The sequence below is a fragment of the Prionailurus viverrinus genome, chromosome A2, assembly GCF_022837055.1.
Source record: "Prionailurus viverrinus isolate Anna chromosome A2, UM_Priviv_1.0, whole genome shotgun sequence".
Lineage (NCBI taxonomy): Eukaryota > Metazoa > Chordata > Mammalia > Carnivora > Felidae > Prionailurus > Prionailurus viverrinus.
The window spans coordinates 126756498-126778234 of NC_062562.1; the positions used below are offsets into that span (position 1 = coordinate 126756498).

The following is a 21737-nucleotide window of genomic DNA, read 5'->3' on the forward strand; positions in this document are numbered from 1 at the left end:
AGCTGGTTGTGTCTGTGATTCTAAAAAGTTTTTGTTGTTGTTGTTGTTTTGTTGTTTTTTTGTTTTTGTGCACCATATAATTGGATCACGGGTTTTTTTTTTTTTTTAATTTTTTTAACGTTTATTTATTATTCAGAGATGGACACAGAGTGTGAACAGGGGAGGGGTAGGGAGAGGGGAGACACAGAATCTGAAGTAGGCTCCAGGCTCCAAGCTGTCAGCACAGAGCCCGATGCAGGGCTCGGACTCACGAACTGTGAGATCATGACCTGAGCCCAAAGTCAGTCGCCTAACCAGCTGAGCCACCCAGGTGCCCCTGGATCACAGTTTTAAATGTGTTCAGCCAATATTTGTCTCTTTATTGAGTGTTTAATCTGTTTCATTATTCTGGGTACTGAAAGGTGAGATTTATATCTGTCATTTTGCTATTTGTTTTCTGTATATCTTATGTCTCATCAGAATCTCTGGTTCTGTTTATTTTATTTTTTTCTTTTTCTATTTCTGAGTTACTTCTTTTTTTGTTATTGTTGTTAAGCAGATATTTTCTAGTGTACCATTTTAATTCCCCCCACCCCCTTACTTCTTGCTATATTCTTTTGAGATTGTGTGTATGTCTGGCAGGAGCATTGTTCTTGGGATTATAGTTAATATCTGAATTTGTAACATTATAATCTGGGTCATTATAGGGACTCCCATTATATATATGTTGGTATGTTTGAGTATGTTCCACAGTCTGTGGTTCTGTTCATTTTTTCCCTTCATTCTGATTTGTATCTTTTCCTTAGACTTGGTTAATGTTATTTGACTTATCTTTAGATTTGCTGATTCTTCTGCTAGCTCAGATATGTTGTTGAGCTTCTTTAGTGAAGTTTCATTTCAGTTGTACTTTTCAACTTGAGAATTTTTGTTTAGTTCTTTTTAATAATGTCTCTTTACTGATATTTCCCACATTGTTCTCATACTTTCTTTCAGTTTTTTTAGAAATGGTTTCCCTTAGTTCTTTTAACAGATGTAAAATAGCATATTTAAACTCTTTGCCTAATGTCTGGATTTTCTCAGGAAATAGTCTTTATTGATTGTAATCCCCCCCCCCCCCATATATGGGACATTCTTTTTTTTTTTTTTTTTTGACATGTTTCATAGTGTTTTGTTGAAAACTGGACATTTTATTTTTATTTTATTATTTTTTTAAATGTTTATTTATTTTTGAGAGAGAGAATGAGACAGAGTGTGAGTCGGGGAGGGCCAGAGAGAGGGAGACACAGAATTGGAAGCAGGCTCCAGGCTTTGAGCTGTCAGTACAGAGCCTGATGCAGGGCTTGAACTCACGGACCGTGAGATCATGACCTGAGCTGAAGTTGGACGAAAACTGGACATTTTAAATAATACAACATGGCAATTCTAGTCAGATCCCTCCCAGGGTTTATTATTGCTATTTGTTGTTTGTTTAATGACTTTCCATAAAGTCTGTTTTCTTTTGCCATGTGTTGTCACTGAAGTCTCTGCTTATCTCTGTGGTTATATGTGGAGTCTTCCAGGGAAACATCAGATAGGCCAAATAATGATAGTTCTTTGGGAATGGGGCTTTAAAAGAGCCTGTTCTGCCTCCTCAAGTTTCTGTCAGGATGCTGATTTTTGCCATGATTGTGTGCTGTTGGTTTTCAAGGCTACTGTGGAGCTGGGAGGGGAGATGAGAATGGGCAAGTTATTTAGGTTCAGCCCTCTTTTTTTTTTTTTTTTTTTGAATAAGCACTCTGGACTGCTGCACACCTTTTGTTAATTTCCAGAGTTCTGAAGAAATTGATTTTGACCGTTTTTTCATTGGTTTTAAAGGAGCGAATTTTCTGAGATCTTTACCTTGCCAGTTTCTATACTCTTACCGCAGTCTATAACCTTTTAATTGTTTTCCAGTGTGCACACAAAGGAATGTTTAAAGGTACATAATACCATGTCATCTGTTTAATAGTTTTTCCACTCAATATGGTGTTGATTGTCATGTATTCTTATGAAACTTGTAATACATGGTGTTTTTGCCTGTGGGAATACCATGATACATTGTTTCCTTCACTTCTTTTTGGAACCTAGTTTTCACAATTTTTCATTATCATTAACTATTTTGTTGAATGTTCTTTTAGCTAAATGTTAAATATATTCTCAAAATTATAAAGTGTGGAAGTGGAATGTGTTGTCTGGGAACATGAAAATTTAACTTTTTGATTTGCAAGACCAGATTGCTCTTCAGGGAAATGGTTTGAATATATATTCCACCAGTCACGTAGGAGAGTGCTTATTTGCCGGCATCCTCACCCAGTACTGGGTACCATTGTTCATTTCATTTTTGTTCTCCAGTAGGTCTTTTGGCATGATGAAAATGTTTTATATCTATGAAATGTTCTATATCTATATCTAGTATGGTAGCCACTAACCACATAGATTCTGAGCATTTGAAATGTGACTAATCCTAAATGAAGTGTGCTGTATTGCAAAGATTACTACAAAAGAAAAGAATGCAGAACAAGGGATAATATGAAATGAATCATAATCATTTTTATATTGGTTGCGTGTTAAAGTAATGTTGTATATCACTGGTTAAATAAAACATGTAATTAAAGTTAAACTCACCTTTTTGACTCTTACTTCCTTAATGTGTTTGGTGGAATATTTACAATTGCATATGTGATTTACTTTATATTTTTATTAGATAGTGTTGATCTGGACTCTAGACCATTTTTCCTTTAAAGCTATTTAACAGCAGCATGTTCTCACCCTTTTAAAATTTGTCACTTTCTATTTATTCATTGAGGATGGCAGCAAACATTCAGTTTTCCTTTCCTCCCCAAGGTCTGTCATTGTTCTGGGGCATTTTCGTGCTCGTGTGTAAAGCTCATTCAATAATTCAGCTTCACAGTTTTGGGATTGTGCTTGGGCCATCATTTAAATGGCCCCATGTGGTCATCATCTCAAACTTCTGTTCCACCTCTAAAATCTTCATTGTATAGCCCATTCTAACAATACCTTCACATTCTTTTAGCTCTCTCACTTGTTTCTTACCTTCCATCCTTGACCCTCTTCATTTTTGTCACTTAAGCTATACTTATCAGTTCCCTTGATCTTCCCAGAAAAGTAGCCACTTTTCTGCATATTTTCTGCAAAATAACAATTCTCAATGATTCCTACAGTTTATTGGCTTATACTTAAGCTGCAGATTGCTACTGGACAAGAAGATGCTATGGCTTCACGGATACATTTACACAGATTTGTGGTCTTTAGCTTTAATCTGTGTATAGAATTGCTTGGCTGCCTCCTATGGAATCCTAGTCTTTCTTGATATTCTTGTGGTTGCTAATTCAAATCTTTATCTCTTAATATTCCCTGGTCCTCCTCTCCTCAGTTAGGATTAAAGCATCATTTTCTTTGGACCTTAGAGAAAATCTCACCCTTTATTCCAGAACATTATCTGTATCCTCACTTACCTTTCTTCAGCCAGTTGTCTACTTAATCTTTTCTTTAAAAAAAAAATTTTTTTTTAAATGCTTATTTTTGAGAGAGGAGAGAGCATGCGCGTGCGAGAGCATGAGCAGCGGAGGGTCAGAGAGAGAGAGACACACAGAATCCGAAACAGGCTCCGGGCTCTGAGCTGTCAGCACAGAGCCAGACGTGGGACTTGAACTTATAGACCTCGAGATCATGACCCAAGCCAGTGTCAGATGTTCAGCCAACTGAGCCACCCAGGCACCCATACTGGATCTTTTCTATTAACATTTAAACAGGGGCAATTATCTCTCTCTTTTTTCCGTACAACCCTCCCTTGACCCTGTGTTATTCTTCAGGTTCTACCTTCTTGTTCTTCATAGATAACGCATTTAGAAAGAATTGTTTATACTCATTGCCTATACTTATTCACTGTTGATTTACTTCTAATCTGCATTCTTTGCTTATCTTTCCCCTGCTGGGACAAAGGTCTCTGATAAGTATATTTTTCCATATCTTTATATTGACCACTCCAGGTCTTGTGGTACGGTTGACCACTTCTTGAAGGAGACCTCTACAGTTGATCTCCTTGAACTGCTTCCCTGAACTACTTTTTCCCTCATTCTTTTTTCTCTCATCTTTTCCTAGGTTTGTGTAAGTGGGATGTTAGTGTTGGTTCTGGCCTGCTTCATACTTTGTGTACTGTATTTGGTTTCATACCCATGGCTTTCATACCATTTAAATGATGGTGGCTTAAATTTTTTTTTTTTTTTTTTGAGAGAGAGAGAAAATGCAAGCAAGGGCAGAGGGAGAGGGAGACACAGATGTGAAGCAGGCTCCAGGCTCTGAGCTGTCAGTGCAGAGCCTGACGTGGGGCTTGAACTCATGAACTGTGAGATCATGATGTGAGCTGAAGTCGGACGCTTAACTGACTGAGCCACCCAAGGGCCTCTAAATGTTGGTGGCTTAAAATGTTAATATCTGTGTAGCCTAGACATTTCTAGAACTTCTAACTTTTATATATGCAAGCTGCATACTAGACATTTGTATCCCCAAAGTCCAGTTAGCACCTTAAACTCAGATGTTTCCTGCTTTTAGTGATTGGTAACCACTATTAATCCAGTTGTTCAAAACTAAACTTAGAGATCTGAATCTTTATATCCCCCAAGTTAGTTACAGTAAATTCATCTCAATATCTAACCAACATTGTCCAGTAGAAATTAATGCAAGCCATATATGTAGTTTAAGTTTTTCTAGTAGCCACATTTAAAAAGTAAAAAGAAACAGGTGCAATTAGCTTTAGTATATATATTGTATCACCCAATATTGTCTAAAATTTTATTTCAGCATGTAGTCACTGTAAAAATTAGGATATTTTTCCTTATTTGTTTCATACTGTCTTCAAAATCTAGTGTGTATTTTGCACTTAAAGCACATCTCAATTCAGGCTAGCTAAATTTCAAGTTTTTGACAGCCATTTGTAGCTAGTGGCTACCTTAATAGACATTAGAATTGTAGTTTCTATTTCTCTTCGTCTTCTCTGCTTCTTTCTTGGCTTAAGTCCTAATTTTTTCCCTGGGCTACTGCACCAGCTTTTGGGATTGCAGTCATTCTGAGAACTCTGCCAGTTCATCTTCAATATTCTTGTTAGTGGTAATTTTTTAAAATAAGAATGTGATTCTTCATGTGAATTAATGTGATTGTGCATTCTTATGCTTCAAGTCCTTTAATGTTCTCCATAAGCTTTCAAGATGAAGTCTAATCTAAGTTCCTTAGCATGGTTAACAAAATCCTTCATGATCTGGCTTTTGTTCAATTTTCCTCTGCTGTAGCTCCCAGACCTTGAAAATGAGATGTGTTAAATCGTTTGTAGTTCTCATAGAGAACCATGCTCTCCTCTTGGTTTTGAGCCTTTGCAGTTACTCAGGCCTTTGCTTTGAGACCCATATATTCCAGCCCTACCTACAGTTCACATCACACTAAGGACTACTAGTCCTTCAGGATCTATCTGAAGGATGTGACCTCAGAATCGACCAAGCAACCCCCCCCCCCCAACCTTTTTCATTCTCATAGCCATCCTTCGTGCTTGCCTACATCATAGTATTTTATCACTGTGTTATTAAAATTGCCTTCTTTTTTTTTTTTTTAAATTTTTCAACATTTATTTATTTTTGGGACAGAGAGAGACAGAGCATGAACGGGGGAGGGGCAGAGAGAGAGGGAGACACAGAATCGGAAACAGGCTCCAGGCTCTGAGCCATCAGCCCAGAGCCTGACGCAGGGCTCGAACTCACGGGCCGCGAGATCGTGACCTGGCTGAAGTCGGACGCCCAACCGACTGCGCCACCCAGGCGCCCCTTAAAATTGCCTTCTAACTTACCTGACCTTAAATTCTTAGTTTCATAAGCAGGGGCCTTGTTTTTATTAACTTTTACATACCTAATTGTTACTACATACATTGTGAGGGTCAGGTGACTGTTGATTGAATGAGAATGTGGTCAGTAATTCTATAAGTAGATATGTAAATTCCAAGTTCAGGGTAAAGAAAAAATTGTTTTAAATTTAAGTTATCTCATTCTTACATGTGTTCATAGAATTGAATATTAAAATATTTTAAGCAGATTAATTAGGAATCCAGAATAGAGAAAATAAAAGTTGGTTTCATCAGGGACATAATTGCTCATCTCACTAAAAAGAGAGGAGCTGGGGGCAGGCAAACTAAGACATGAACCTTTAAAAAATATGGGGAGGGTGGTGCCTGGGTTGCTCAGTTGGTTGAGCATCTGACTTTGGCTCAGGTCATGATCTCATGGTCATGGGTTTGAGCCCCATGTCGGGCTTTTTTGCTGACGGTGGAGAACTTGCTTTGGATTCTCTGTCTCCCTCTGTCTCTACCCCTTCTCTGATTGCATTCTTTCCCTCTCTGTCTCTTAAAAATAAATGAACATTAAAAAAATTGGGGAGAGGGGACATTAAAGCCAACATTTAGGACATGCCCATGTAATCTTGTAACATTTTAGTGTTCTTGTTATATTAAATCTGGAATCTAGATATTTTTATACCAGTTATATTTAAAATATTTAAAACATTTAAATAGTGAAGTTCTTTAATTTTTCCATTGGGTCATGTAAGACTAAGCAAGTGCTGGACAGTTATATCTATGTGTTTAATGTAAGGCTTTTGATAGGAATACTAAGGAGTAGACAAGTGAAATTATTTATCAATATCTTTTCCTTTTGTAGTGTGTAGTTTTTTGTATTTAGAATTGCTTAAACTTTAGAAGAAAGAAACTTTGTTTTTTGTCAGTGTGTAAAACAATATTATACCTGTTTTAAATTCCAAAGGCTACAAATTGAACTTGAAGTTATTTAGAAAGATCAAATGTTTATCTTTGAAATTTAAAGATATAAACTTTGAATCTTTGTAGTCTGATTTTTTTTATTGCAGTTATTTAGAGGGAGAAATAGAATTCTGGTGATACGAAGGTAATTTGGGGCTGAATGTCTTATTTTGTAAAGATGAGGAAAGCTGAAGGTTTGTAGCACATCTTAGCAGGGATATGTTTTAATTTTCCTCAAATTCTGATTTTTATAAGGCTTCTTTTCTGCTATAACTCCCCTTGCTCAATTTTATTGTTGTTATGGAAATATACATTTGGCAGTTTTCAAAATAAATTGCTGCTTTTCTCTTTTGGAAAATTTATTAAAACCCATATTAACATTCAGACCTTTAAAAATGATAATGGATTTCAGGTGCCAGGATTTTCGTAACTTTATTCTTTGGAATTGGAACAAATGGCAAGAGAATGTGAAGAATTCTTAAGGGTTCCAATAATCTATCAGTTGGAACCTGTTTGAAAGCATCTTGTTCTTTAAATATAATTGATTTCTAGAAATAAGGTTAAATTAAACACTGAGATTACTGGATATTGTATTTAAGTTGATTTTTCCACAGGCAGTGAAACAATAAGCAATGAATGATTGTGGTTTGATTTTCTTAAATATGAATTTTGATGTAGAGATTTGGCATAGTAAACTGAAAGATTTTTGTAAATATATTCCTTTAGAAAAGATGATTTGATAATTGTTTCTTGTTATATAACTGATGTTTCAAATCAAGTAATACTTTTAAGACCTTATGGTATTTTGGTAGATGCTTGGGTGAGAATATGCTTTTATCTATATTCACATGCTTACAAGTGTCACAGTTATATCACATCTATAAATAATGTTTCTTATCCAGAGATTATGTTTCACACTGGTACTGTGAACATTTTATTTGCCCAGGAAAAGAATCAGTGGGTGGTTAAGGTTTCTGAATTACAGACTGTGGCTGATTTTAGAATTTGGGATAAGGAAAGATTCTTATGAAATGTGAAAAATCTGTTTTAGTCAACCAATGTTATATTATTAGTATATTCCCTAAGTCTTTTTTTTTTTTTTTTTTTGTCTTTGGACACAATTTTTTCCTCAGAAGGAATTTTCCTAAAAGTATGTATTTTAGTCATTTAGCTTTTTAAAATGTCTCCCATGTATCCATCCGCACTTTGCTAGGAATATAGAGATGAGAATGACATGGTTTTTTCCCTCTGGGAAAGAATTATAGGGGGACTGATAAGTAATGTGTTTAATTTTAAAATAAAATATATAATTATTTAAAATGTTATAGTTCTATGCAAAGAATTGTTTACCCTCAACCTACTCACTCTTCTTCCTCACTAAGTTACTGTGATTGCTCCTAACTAAAGTTACCAGTAACCTTATTTTTATGGTTATGTTTTAGTATTTCATTTGACTCTTCAATGGCATTTAATACAGTTGAGTGACCTTGAGCCAGTGCTGGTGTTCTCACTGACTAACTGATCTTTCTCACTCTTTCTCAGCCTGACATCTCAATGTTGGAGTGCTCCAGGACTCTGTCTAGACCCCTTTTTTATCTATAGTTTCTCCTTGAGAATCCAGTCCTCTCCTAACACTGCCTATAAGTTTATAATTCCTTAATCTGTATTTTCAGCACCAACTAACCTTGCAGTTTCTGGACTTAGGTATTTAGCTGCTTCCTGGATATTTCTTCTTGAATATATAGTAGACACATCAGACTTAACATATTCAAAGCTGTTTTTGATTTTGACGACATTGTCCTTCATTGTCCACTCTCCCACTTTCCTTATTGTTCCTATTTTCCCTTAGAGATATCACTCCATTGAGTTATTTAAGCCAAAAACCTAGGAGTTATCTTGGTCTGCTTTTCCTTTAGTCATATCCAGTGCATTAGCAATGCCCTGGCAGTTTTACCTGCAAAATATATTCTGAATCCTTCTTGCCTCTTCTTGTGTCCACACTGTCTAAATTCAGTATACCCTTTCTTTCTTGGACTGGTGGTAGTAGGCTCCTTACTAGTTTTCTTATTTCCACTCCTTCTCTTAGCTGTAAGAGCTATCTTTAAAATACAAATCAGGTCAGGTCATTTGCCTGTGTACAACCCTCCAGTGGCTTCCCACCATGCCTAAAATAACATCCAAATTTCTTACTTTGGCTGGGTCCCACATGGTCTGGCTCTGCCTGCCTCCTGACCTCGTTTTCTATCACTTATCCCCCTAATCCACCACTTCACTTCATTGTAGTTCATGTACCTTCTTTTTGGTCCTGAAAGTACCAAATTCATCTCCACTTTAGGGTCTACCCCTTTACCTAGAACTCTTTTCCCCCTTATCTTAGTTCAATCCCAGTATTGTACTGTCAGCCAAAGACTGTCCTAGGCCTAGTCCCCCTAAGACACACGGGACTCTGTGGTGTTTTTTCTTTGCCTTTTGTCTGGAGCATCCCTTGCATATGCAACCTAAAATACTCTCTCTGAAACTTCTTCTACTCTCCCAGATGGCTTCTTCTTTTTTGATGCCACAATTTATGTAATTTATTTAATCTTTATCTTGATGGAGCTAACATTGTAGTTGGAGGTGGGGTAGGATGGAGATTGCAATAAACAGGATGAGTAAAATGTATATTAGATGGCAAAAAAAGTGCTAAGGAGAGAAACATAAAGCTTGCAGCAAAGTACTGAGGAGAATGGAGTTGTAATTTTAGATAAGGGTGGTCAGGGCACGCCTCTCTGTGAAGTTGACATTTGAATAATCACCATCATCTGTTCCAGGTTGTGATATAACTCATAGATTTGTGTTAATATAGAATATAGAGGTTCAGTTTCCCAGACATTTTGTCTAAGGTTAGTCTACTTTCTTTTCTATGCTTCATTAGTTGCCTTTCAGTTTTCACAGCTCACATTAACTTCATCCTCCCATTTGTTGCTTGCTATCTTTAGCTTCCTTTCCTGTATCCACATGTCTGTATTTCTTCCAGTTCTGAACTTGAATCAATAGAACTTGAAATACAGCACTATATTAAAGATTTTGTCCTAAAACATTTGAATTTATCTGATCTGGGCTGTCTTAATTCAGTGATTGACAAAGCAAAATCGTATGAAAGTTACATTTTTTTTTTCTTCATGGGATTTAAACTTGGTTCCGGGTGTGTGTGTGTGTGTGTGTGTGTGTGTGTGTGTGTGTATACATGTACCTTCTTTTTGGTCCTAAAAATACAAAATTCGTCTCCACTTTAGGGTCCCTTTGCCTAGAAATCTTTTCCCCCTTAATTCAATCCCAGTGTTGTACTGTCTGCCAAAAACTGTCCTAGGCCTAGTTCCCCTAAGACCCCCTAACACCCCTGTGGTGTTTTTTCTTTGCCTTTTGTCTGTGTGTGTCTTTGCCTTTTGTGTGTACACACACACACACCTTGCTGAAACTTTATACTTTACAGCTTTTCTACCATTTCTTTTAAAACTTCAGGTGTAGAGCATAGTAATTGGGTTTTATAAAAAGGTAAGAGGTTTTTGTTCCATATTTTGTCAGAACTGCTGAAAATTGATTAAAACTCACTGGGCCTTATATCCCACACACACAAAAAATTATTACTTTGACATGTGTGGAGAAAAGTCTGTCCTCACTTTATTTGTAATTTACTTCTACTTTGTTGAGTTCCATGTAAGTAACTTTTATTTTTCCCTCTATTTTTTGCTATGTTCCGATGGATTTGCCATTCCTGTTTGGACTGAATGTGTCATGTACAATTCTTGGAATTCCTCATTTACTGTTCCTCTGTGGATCTGTTCTGTTGGAATCTGGAACACTGGAATGATGGAAATGTGTTCTTTACAAAGTAGCTGTGAGTATATGAGATAATTTATAAAGATATGTTTTCAGTCTAAATTAAATTTAACTTACAGTTGAATGAAATAGTCAATGAAGCCTTAAATTTAATACATTATTAAATACACGTAGTAGACTTTCAAATATTTGATTTTAAAATACTGTACTCTGAACAGTATCCTAATTGGTATATTTAAAATTAGTTTTTCCGTTTAATTGGTTTGGTTATCTTTTCAACATTTGGCTTAAAGATTATATGAATGAAAAAGGGGTATAAGGTGATGGATGGAATATTTTGTTACATCTGTGATGCTAGTGAGGAATGCAGATAGCTATTTGCTAAATCCACCTGTGTTAAATTGCTGCGTTGATCTCATAGGAGTCTTTTTTTTTTTTAATGAGAAATTGTGTCAAAAACGTTTAAGAGAAATATGTACCTCTTAGGAATATTTTGCCATTGTATTTTAATGATGAATAAGACCTACCTCTAGGTAAAATTAACAGGCTACTCATTCAGATGGTCTGAACTATGGACGGTTTTTCTCAGCATTGGGTAAGTTAAAAGTCAGATTAATTTACTACACCAATTTAAAAATAGGTTTCTTTGAATTACTCATGGAGCTATTGTTGACGTCATCAAAGAATCAAAAACATTGCAGAAAACGAATTCTGATTTTCTTTAAAATCTGGATAAATCCAGATGTCCCTGGTGAGGGAGGCAACAGGGTCATCTGAAATGCTGAAGTGGCATAATTGGACCTGGTATAATAGCTTGAAAGATATTGTTTACTGATTGAATTGATCACTAGAGCCTTTAGGAATATGAAAAAAATTGTTTAAACTCAACATTTGATTTTGTTTCATGAGTAAGAAAACAAATTTCAAGGTATTCATACCTGTGGTAATTAGTATGAGCAAAAGGGATCATTGAAAGTGTTCTTAATATAGTATTAAGGGGATGTGAATTTTTTTTATTGTGAAAAACCCTTCGTTATGTTTTTAGTTTATTAGTCAGAATCTTACTGACTTATTGTAAATTGAAATCTTTGCTCTGAGGCAGATTTCATTGGTTTTTATTTTCTTTGGGTTTTTATAATTGACCGCTGTCAAATCAACTCATACTCAATTCATTTTGTCTGTTGCTGCAATTATTTTATTGGCAACACTATAATAAAATCAGTTTGATTTGCCATGAATAATAGTTTGTGTAGTTTTCTAAAATAGGTTATTGAAGGGAATTTGAAATGTGTGACAGAAGAGTTTTGCTGATACATTAATAATTTGGCCCTTTTTGTTTTTCTTAGCAACAGAAGAACCTTGAAGGCTATGTGGGATTTGCAAATCTCCCAAATCAAGTGTACAGAAAATCAGTGAAGAGAGGGTTTGAATTCACACTTATGGTTGTGGGTAAGATATGTTTTTTTTTTTTTTTTTACTAAAATTAGATTTTGATCTGAGTTTTAAGTTATTAATCAACTCTGAATGAATTTAAGAAGACAGTAGCCTAAGTAACTGCAGGAATCGTGGTATATTTTATTATGTGAATACATTTTAAAATTTAACTCTGTGGCATAATAGGATTTATATATTTTCTTACCTCTTTTTTTAAGGTGGCACAATTTTAGAAACTAAAAGTTGAAAAGTGGTGGGGGTGGTGGAGGAATTAGAACACTGTCAAGAAGTTCTCTTCAGTTGGTAATGCTACAAAAGCAAATAGTGTCTAGTGGTTCCTCATTACTCCAGGATAATTTTATTCTCTGGCTTATATACTGTAGTGGAGTCATATAACATGAGCACTTAGCTTAAACATGTGTGCTCTGAATTTGAAAAAGAAGTTGGGGGACAAGGTAGAGGTTCGTAGTCATGCAAGTGATTACCCTGGAAATTCATTCAAGGAGTATAAACTCTGTAGCGAGTGAAATATGGCTGTCTCTATTCTTTAATTTAGCCTCATTTTTCTTATGTTTTGATCCTATGAACACCATACTCTGCCTGAAGTCCATTTTAAGAGGCTGTCAGGGGTTATTTGACAGTATGTTGGTACCATCATTGTTAAATTTGAAGAAGCAGCATGGTGTATATAAAGATTAATAGTCTTAAAGGACTGTATAATATTTTCACCTTATATAGGCTGACTTTAGAACCTAAATCCTAAGGATGATGAAACTTTGTTGTATTTCTCTATATGTTTTAAGAAGGTGAAAGGCAGGGTAATGGAGTCACTGTCCTTGACAAAGAAAATTGAATTGATGCTGGGTCTTTATGTAGTGTTCATTAATTTTTGCTAATTACACTCAACTTCTGGTATTTTTCTTTGGGTGTTGAATTAGATTAATTGAATTAGCTATGAAATCCTCCTTCACTGAAGAGAAGAATGTTTTCTCAGTTGATCAGAGTATTTTACCTGATGGTACTTTGTGGTTGTTTGGAAATATCTGTGTTGTGTTAGTTTCAATAGTGAAAACTTGGTAACAAAGTTTGCAAACTTGATGTTTGCTAGAGTTGGTTAACTTGCCTGTCTCTGGTTGAGTAGAAGTAGAGTATACCCCGTTTGCAAATTGCAGCTGTGAAGCAGAGGTAGTAGATACATGGATAAAATGTATAGAACATACCTTTTCTTTTGTAGAGTAGTTCACATGATCGTTACATGTGAAGAAGTACTCCATCTTACCTTTACACATGTAAAGCTTGTGATCTTACATGACAAACTATTTATAAATAAATATAATATCATTTTTTAATTTGTAAGAGAAGTTCCTACATCTATTAGGAGAATTATAACAATTCAAGCAAAATTTGATATTGAAATTTTAAAGAATAACTTCTTGAATATATGCTTAGTGGAATAATATGTGGGGGTCAAGGCCAGATATTTGATTTAAAATCTCTGACATTTTTCCAGATGAAAAAAATTTAAGGCAGCTGAAATGATTTTTAGAGAAACTGTGCAATCTCTGAATATATCTTATTTATTAGTTTTTCTGGTCAGTCCTTTATTGAACTACAGCTTTTGTTTTTTCTCTTCCTTGTTAAGACTTTAACTGAGATTATGGGGCAACTGGGTGGCTTAGTCGGTTGAGCATCCGACTTCGGCTCAGGTCATGATCTCACAGTTCTTGGGTTCGAGCCCTTCGTCAGGCTCTGTGCCGACAGCTCAGAGCCTGGAACCTGCCTCAGATTCTCTCTCTCTCTCTCTCTCTGTCTCTCTCTCTGTCTCTCTCCGCCTCCCTTCCTCCCTCCGTTCCCTGCTTGTGCTGTCTCTGTCTCTCAAAAAATCAGTAAATGTTAAAAAAAATTTTTAACAAAAAAGACTAACTGAGGTTAAAGAAGAATGGGTGTCAGTATCCTTACTCTGTTTTTCCCGCTGTACCTTGAATATTATTGTTTAATTAGCTGTCCCTCTATAGACTTGTTGAGTGGAAGGACTAAATCTTTTCATGTACATAGTTGCAGTGTCTAACACCTTTTAAGTAAGTGTCTAAGAAATGGTTGGTTTTCTGACTTTAGGCCAAATCTAACAGCATTGTTTGCAAGTCACAGAAAGCTAAAGCTAACCTTGCTTTAATATTCTTAACTTAGAGACTACAAACCCTTCCTTATAAGCTAACTCCTGATTTTTGAGACTTAAACTCAGAGTAGTTGTAGCTTTTATAACAATTCTTGGGTGAAGACTTGTACGTTAATACAAACTGAAAATCTGTATTTAAAAGTTGATTTCTTTATGAAACTCTGTCTTGTGTTGGACAACCTTTATCCAGTAACCTTCCCTCATAAACAATATTTATTGAGTCCTAATTTAAGTGATTTTTGTATCAGGGAGGCATAGTGTGTATTCCCATGTGTTAAAAGGAGTTTATAACTTATGTGACAACATAAGCACACATAAAAAGGTAAGTAACATTTCTAGGAAGTATACATGAGTCAGTGGAGTCATACAAAAATTAAGGAACATAGAAGTGTAAGGGTATAGGAAAACTTGTCTCTGGTTGAAGGTTATTACTGCCTTATTTGAGGAAGAGGTATTAAGGCAGGTTTTTAAGGAATAGAATTGAGTGAACAGTCCATTTGGGAAAATAATAGCCAATACCTCCATAACCTATTATGCATCAGGCAGTGTTCTGAGTATGTACCTAACTCACGCAGTCCTTCACAACAACCGAATGAAGTAGGTATTATTGTTATCCCTATTTTAGAGATAGAGAAACTGAGGCATGGAGAGATTAGGTTACTTGCCCATGGTCACATTGGTAAGCACATGGTAAAACCAAACCCTGTCCGGTTTTGGTTCTTACTTCTCAGTCTGCTGTGTTCTTAAGTACTACATAGAGGCTCTTTTGGGGGTATTTGATATAGCGCAGAGCTCAGTAGAGTGCATCCAGTATGCCTTAAACTTAGATGATTTTATTTGGATGTTCTGTTTTTCCTAAAAAAAATGAAAGAGACAAAGAAATAAAGGGGTTAGCAGGGAAGGAATGAAGGAGTATTAGAGAACTTAAATGCATATATGTAAGCAGTGTTTTTCTGCCATTCCACTGGAATGAGGTGAGGGTGTGGCCTCAGGTGGGCATGAAGTGGGAGAGGTGAATTTTCTATTTCCCCGGTCGTTTTCAGCTTCCACATCCTTTCATAGTACGAATATCTTACCTTGCTGTATGTTAGTCTAGTGACAATATGGTGCCTTAGTATGTATGCTAGTTACTTTTTATATTTGCAAAGAAATAAGTATCTATTTCAGTGCACAAAGAAAAGCAGGTTGTTAGTTTATATGTAATTGTGCTTAATGGATGATATAGAGGGTTTTCAAGATTAATTTGTACTGTACATTGGCTTTAGGATCTGACCCCTAAGATGTGACTTTATAATAGTCGGAAATTAGGCTGGAAAGGTAGACTAGCCTAGATTTTGAAGACCGTGGCTGTCCACAAGGATAAGTAGATTGGAATCTTTACTTAAAAATTTAGTTTAAAACTCAATGTGAGACCTATCAAATAATGAAGACACTTAGGTCTCTAATTCAGCAAAGTGTCAAACATATTTGGGCTTGGAATTTGAGTATCTTCTGTGTGCTTCTTTTTTTAAGAAATTTATTTTTCTTTAATGTTTATTTTTGAGAGAAAGCTTACAAGCGGGGGATGGGGAGAGGCAGAGAGAGAGGGAGACACAGAATCTGAAGCAGTTTCTAGGCTCTGAGCTGTCAGCACAGAGCTCGACAACGGGGCTCAAACCCATGAACCATGAGATCATGGCCTGAGCCGAAGTTGGACCCTTAACTGATGAGCCACCCAGGCACCCCTCTCTCATGTGCTTCTTAATTAGACTTGACTGTGCTGAGAAATAAAATGTTAATTGTAAAATCCTGATTTTACTAGAATTCTCCAAGGAGGTAGAACTCAGAAAGACTATAGATTGCTTTGTCTTTCCAGAAAGTATTTTTGAAAACAAGTGATATTAAATCTATTATTTTGAATTCTTTTTTTAAAATTTTTTTTTTTTCAACGTTTATTTATTTTTGGGACAGAGAGAGACAGAGCATGAACGGGGGAGGGGCAGAGAGAGAGAGGGAGACACAGAATCAGAAACAGGCTCCAGGCTCCGAGCCATCAGCCCAGAGCCCGATGCGGGGCTCAAACTCACGGACCGCGAGATCATGACCTGGCTGAAGTCGGACGCTTAACCGAGTGCGTCACCCAGGCGCCCCTTGAATTCTTTTTTAAAATTGAAGTATAATTGACCTACGGTGTTATTAGTTTCAGGTGTACAACAGTTGACAGTTCTATATATTACCAGGATAAATGCGCTTACCATCTGTTACCATACAAAGTTATGACAGTATTATTAACTATATTTCCTATGCTGTATTTTATATTCCTTTGACTTATTTATTTTAAAGCTGGAAGTTTGTACTTTTAATTCTTAGAAGATAAAATACACAGTTCTATCATTTCTATAATCTTGGGCTTTGCACAATTTTTATGGTAGAGATTTTCTTTATTTGTGATTTGCGTGATGCATTTGACCTGTACCAAATGTCTTTAGTAGCAGGAATGGCATTTCTTTTTTTTTTTTTTTTTTCCAGTGGAACAGAACTTCTAACATGCTGCTTTGGCTGTTTTGGGCATTCAAAGTATATTATAATGCGTTTTTTATGTATGACTTATTAGCAAAAATTTAGGAGGTATTTAGTCAGTAATAGGATATACAATGTCTGTCATAGTTGTCATTTTCCCTCTTCTTGTTGATGTTTGAATTGTAATAACATCCAGAGTTATTTGCAGAAACTGAAAGGTGGTATTGACTCATTTTGTTTCTAGGTTATTGGGCATTCGGTAGTTATGTTTAATTCTAAAGTTACGATATGTTGGAGACGTAAACTGCCTTGAGTAATATTTCAAAAATTTCTTCCTAGAGCTCTATTTTTATTTTACTTTTAGTAATAAAAGTAAGTAATGACGATTATACAATGTTGTGAATATAGAACCACTGAATTGTACACTTTAAAATGGTGAAATTTATGGTGTGTGAATTTTATCTCACTTAAGTAATGTAACCAAAGCAGAGGAATTTTAGGGAGAAAAATCAGATAATTTCACATATCCACTATTTTAATTTTTTTATTCATTCTAGGTTTTTCATCTGCGTATTTTAAAAGGTGCTTTTGTAATCAAGTTAATATGTTTCATTCATTGAAATTACGAAATACAGAAAAGCATAATGAAAATATTACCAAAATCTGCTACTCAGTGATAGCTCAAGCATAGAAACATACAGTATTCTTGTTTAGTATATGTGATGTTATGTGACTGTCTTTTAAAATTAGCTGTGAATTGTGATCATCTTTTGAATTTAGATGTCGTAACCTAGCTATGGTTGAGTCCTAGATTTTAATGGCTTGTATAGGTGAGATATACTATAATTTGCCTTGTCCGACATTAAGATAGTTACAGGTAAACATGGTTATAGTTCTGTTCTTACATTTTCAATTAATTCCTTAAAATAAAGCTTTGGAAATTTGAATTGCTAGTTTTTTAAGGGTTTTGATACATAATACCAAATTGCCCTAAAATAGTTTGTATACCATTTTGCACATTCACCTAGTGTTGCCAACGCCCCTTTCTCTGAGTCCTGCCAACACTGTCAGTGCCTAAAAATTGGTGTCTTATTTTCACCTGTATTTTATTGTTGCTGGTTAACTTATTTTTTAAAAATATTTATCTTTGGTATGGGTTCTTTTGTAAATGGTATGTTCTGGTTTAATTTAAAAAGCTGTACTCATTTACTTCTTTAATAAGATATAGGTATTGCAGGGTATTATTATTATTATTATTATTATTATTATTATTTTGTTATTAGGTATTGGCATTTTTTGCCAGAATTTTTCTGTGTTGCGCTTTGTATTAGTTTGATTTTATATTGTCCATGCAATCTTTTTTCTTACGGCTTTTGTTCTTGATTTGAGGTTGATTGATTTGATTTGAGGTTGATTGATTTGAGGTTACTGGGGATTTCACTGTATTTTATGTAAGTATATAGACTAAAGGTTTAAGTTTTTATTCTGAAATTTTAAATCCATGAGGGTTATTTATTTTTTTGATGTGAGATAGGACTTTGATGTTTATTTTATTTTCTAAATGGTTAAGTAGTTCTCCCCAGACCATTTATTACAAGCTTGATTTTTAAAAATACATGTGCTTGGTTGGTTCTCTTTCCAATCTTTGGTTTAGTTCATGCTGTAGTTCTTCCTATATAAATACCATATTATTAGAGTTATAAATTATAGTAGTTATGTTATTTGTATAGAAAGGTTACTGGAGTTTGTGTTAATCTAGGGATATAGGCAAATAAGTAAATAATATGTAAAATAGTTACAGATTGTGTTGTTTTCTAGAAAGTAAATAAACATGGTGGTATCTTTTTAGAGTTATCAGGGAAGACTTGCCTCTCTGAGAAAGAGACTTCATAATAGCACCTGAAATACATGAAAATTAGGACATACTGAAAAATAAAGAAATAAAATGCTTACAAATGAGATAATTTTCATTAATATATTGCTATATTTATCTACAATGTTTTACTTTACTTTGGACAGTTGCATAATAATTTCAACTGTGCCTATCTCAAATTTTAGGCATTGGTTTTTCATTTGATATGTGAATGATTTGCTCTGTTCAGTTTCATAATGCTGTAGTAAAAATTTATGGAATGGAAATTTTGTTCAATATTTTAACTATCGTGTTAAATGGCTGCATAATATTCTAATCCATGACTGAATATACCATAATTTTTGGAGTCTGCTTCTTCACTAATGGATATAAGTTTGTTATTATCCCTACCTATCCTGTTACAAATAACATGGCAATGAAGATCCTTAAACACACAAGGTTTGTGTATGTGTGTTGGGAAGCAGAGGGCAGTACTTTATTGATTTGTTTATAGTCCCTGCAGTAGGATTACTGTAGTGAAATATTTCAATATTTTGTGGCTCTTGACATATTGGCAAATTGTTTTTTTAAAAGTTTGTTCTAAATATATACTTTTAAAAAGGGAGAATATATTTTGCAGGAATTTAAGATGTATGGTATAATTGAACGTGGGGCTATTCATTCCATGGATACTTAAGGGAAGAATGTAAATGTAGTTGAAGACACTGTAAGGGAGTAGTACAGGAGGAAAAAAGTATACAAGTTAATTACATCATTAAGTGATAAATGGCATAAGAAATATATAAACCACATGCTGTAGAAGTTTAAAGAAATAAGACTTTATAGCTACAAAGCACACCACTGTCTTAAATCATACAGCTAATTCATGGAAAAATGGTACATGATATTTTCAGTAGTGGTATATTCATGTTTTTTTAATATACTTAATTCTTTACCTGATTTAATTTCAGTATCTTAATCGTGGAGCAGTATAATTCAGACAAACACAAAACAGTTTCATAGACTGGGAGTTTTTTGGTTTTGTAACAGGGACAATGTCTGGATTGACATATATAAGAAATGTAATCTGGGTAATATCCCAGTTTAATTTAGTAGACTTAAAAAAAAGTCATTGGCTTCTCATACATGTTCTATCCTAATAGAGTCTTTGAAAATAGATCATAGTCTTTTGAATATAGGGAGGTGAGTGGAGGTAAGCAGATGATAAATAGTGCATATCAGAGAATCAACTGTGAAGAAGGATTTGTGGTTCATTCTTAACTAAAGTTTTTATGATGGGAGACTATGAATTGTTTATTATGTTACAAGTGGTACTAATTACAGTAAAACATAATGGTGAGATTTCTGTAGTACCTTGTCATAGTCCTGAGAATAGATTTTAATTGAATGATCGGTGAGTACTAGAAATTATGGTTTAAGCTGATGACATAAAAATGAGGGGTGCCTGCGTGGCTCAGGTGGTTGTGTCTGACTCTTGGTTTCGGCTCAGGTCATGATCCCAGGGTTGTGGGAATGAGCCCTGCATTGGAGTCCCCACTGAGCATGAAGCCTGCTTAAGATTCTTTCTCTTTCTCCCTCTCCCTCTCCACCTTTCCTGCATGTACACACACGCTCTCTCAAACAAACAAACAAAAATTTTTAAAAATCTAAATAAATAAAAATAAATAAAAATGACCACTTCAACCCTCAAAGGAATTTCCAGGGAAACGCACACTACTAATTATAGTTTAATAAATGTCTTAGTAGTACACATTTAAAGTGCCATGTAGAGTCAGGGGAGGATAGCATCTTATTTTCCTGATAGGTTAGAGTTCTGAAATCAGTAACTCTCTATTAAATGTATAATTTATTTTGACAATTTTGTAAAGGAGCTAGCTAGTTACAATTATGGTTTTAATTTATATGTTTAGTGTACAATGAAAATTCGCTTTCTATATTTAACGTAAGTCTATCTCATAGTACTTAGTACGGCAGCTGTTACACTAAAAAGAATATGGTACTTAGCCTAGTTTTAAACTAATTTCAGCCACAAATGAGCTTTCTGACCTTGATAGATCATTTTGAATCTCAGTTTCCTTACAACAAACATTTACCTGGTTATTCCAAGTCAGCAGCCATAGGGCTAAGATTAAAAAAGAGAGAGACATACCCCCTAAGAATCAGAGGATTTCACATGGTGGTAGAGACAGCTGGACAATAATGCTGTCTGTGTGTAACTGCTTCACAGAGGGCTTGATTCGTTTTGTAAATGTGCTTTGTATGTATAGTGTATATATAATTTGCCTAGTAAATCTGTAAATAAATAAAATGTTAATTTTAAGCATACATGATTAGTGCATTTTTACCGTTGAATTTAGTTTTAAGATCCAATGTCTGGGGTGAAGAGGAAAGAAAGATCAGGGGTAGTTGAGAACAAGATGGCAGCTAAGTGGTTAAATACTTGATTAATTCTTACTTTGAACTTCTGCCCTGGTTGAACTCCTTTGATTATAAATATTCGGGGCACACATGTTGTGCTTTTTACTCTGCAATTCAGTATAGCAGCAAAGCTCTTTTCTGGTAAGAGTCAGATTTAGCTAATTTGAAAGATGGTTGAGAATTTGCTCTTATCATTTCCCATTTTAAACAAGGTAGCTTGCAATCGTGTTAACAAAATAAGATTTTTGTGCTTGCCTGTTCTGTGCATTTCAGTAAAGATAAGCTTAAGTGTTTTGCTCAAGTTACTTGTGTGACATTAGCAATTAGTCTTCAGGGTACACTTGGTGCTTTATATAAGTTGCTGCAGGATTAATGCTGTCCTTTGCAAACCTTTTGAGTATCTTATTTTCCCTGGAGTGTATCGGGTTCTTAATGTCGGTTGGTATAAAGCATCTTAGGGATTGTTTTTAGGTTGACATTAAGATTTTGAGTCTTAAAATTAAGTTTTTTTTTTTTTTTAATATATAGGTTGGTGTTTGCTTTTCTTGTTGAATCATGTTTTAATCAGATTTAATGTCATTCATCAGTTAACAGTATTTCTAGTTTAATGTCATTCATCAGTTAACAGTATTTCTGGTTCAAGCCATCATTATAGATAATTTTGATTAAAGAAGAAACATAAAATTTTAGTCATCTAAAAGGCCAAG

General features: G+C 34.9%; 1 protein-coding gene across 6 annotated transcripts in view; it reads left to right on the top strand.

Annotated features, from left to right (window-relative positions):
• Positions 1–21737, top strand: part of SEPTIN7 (septin 7) — a 119431-nt gene that overhangs the window by 22060 nt on the left and 75634 nt on the right. For 2 of the 6 annotated variants that reach the window (XM_047839455.1, XM_047839493.1), the window contains exon 3: positions 11977–12079. In XM_047839455.1, coding sequence (XP_047695411.1) covers positions 11977–12079 — 103 coding nt within the window. Of the gene's footprint in view, positions 1–10683; positions 10689–11186; positions 11226–11976; positions 12080–21737 lie in introns of those variants that run through there. The other 4 variants (XM_047839463.1, XM_047839445.1, XM_047839482.1 and 1 more) reach the window with 4 other exon arrangements.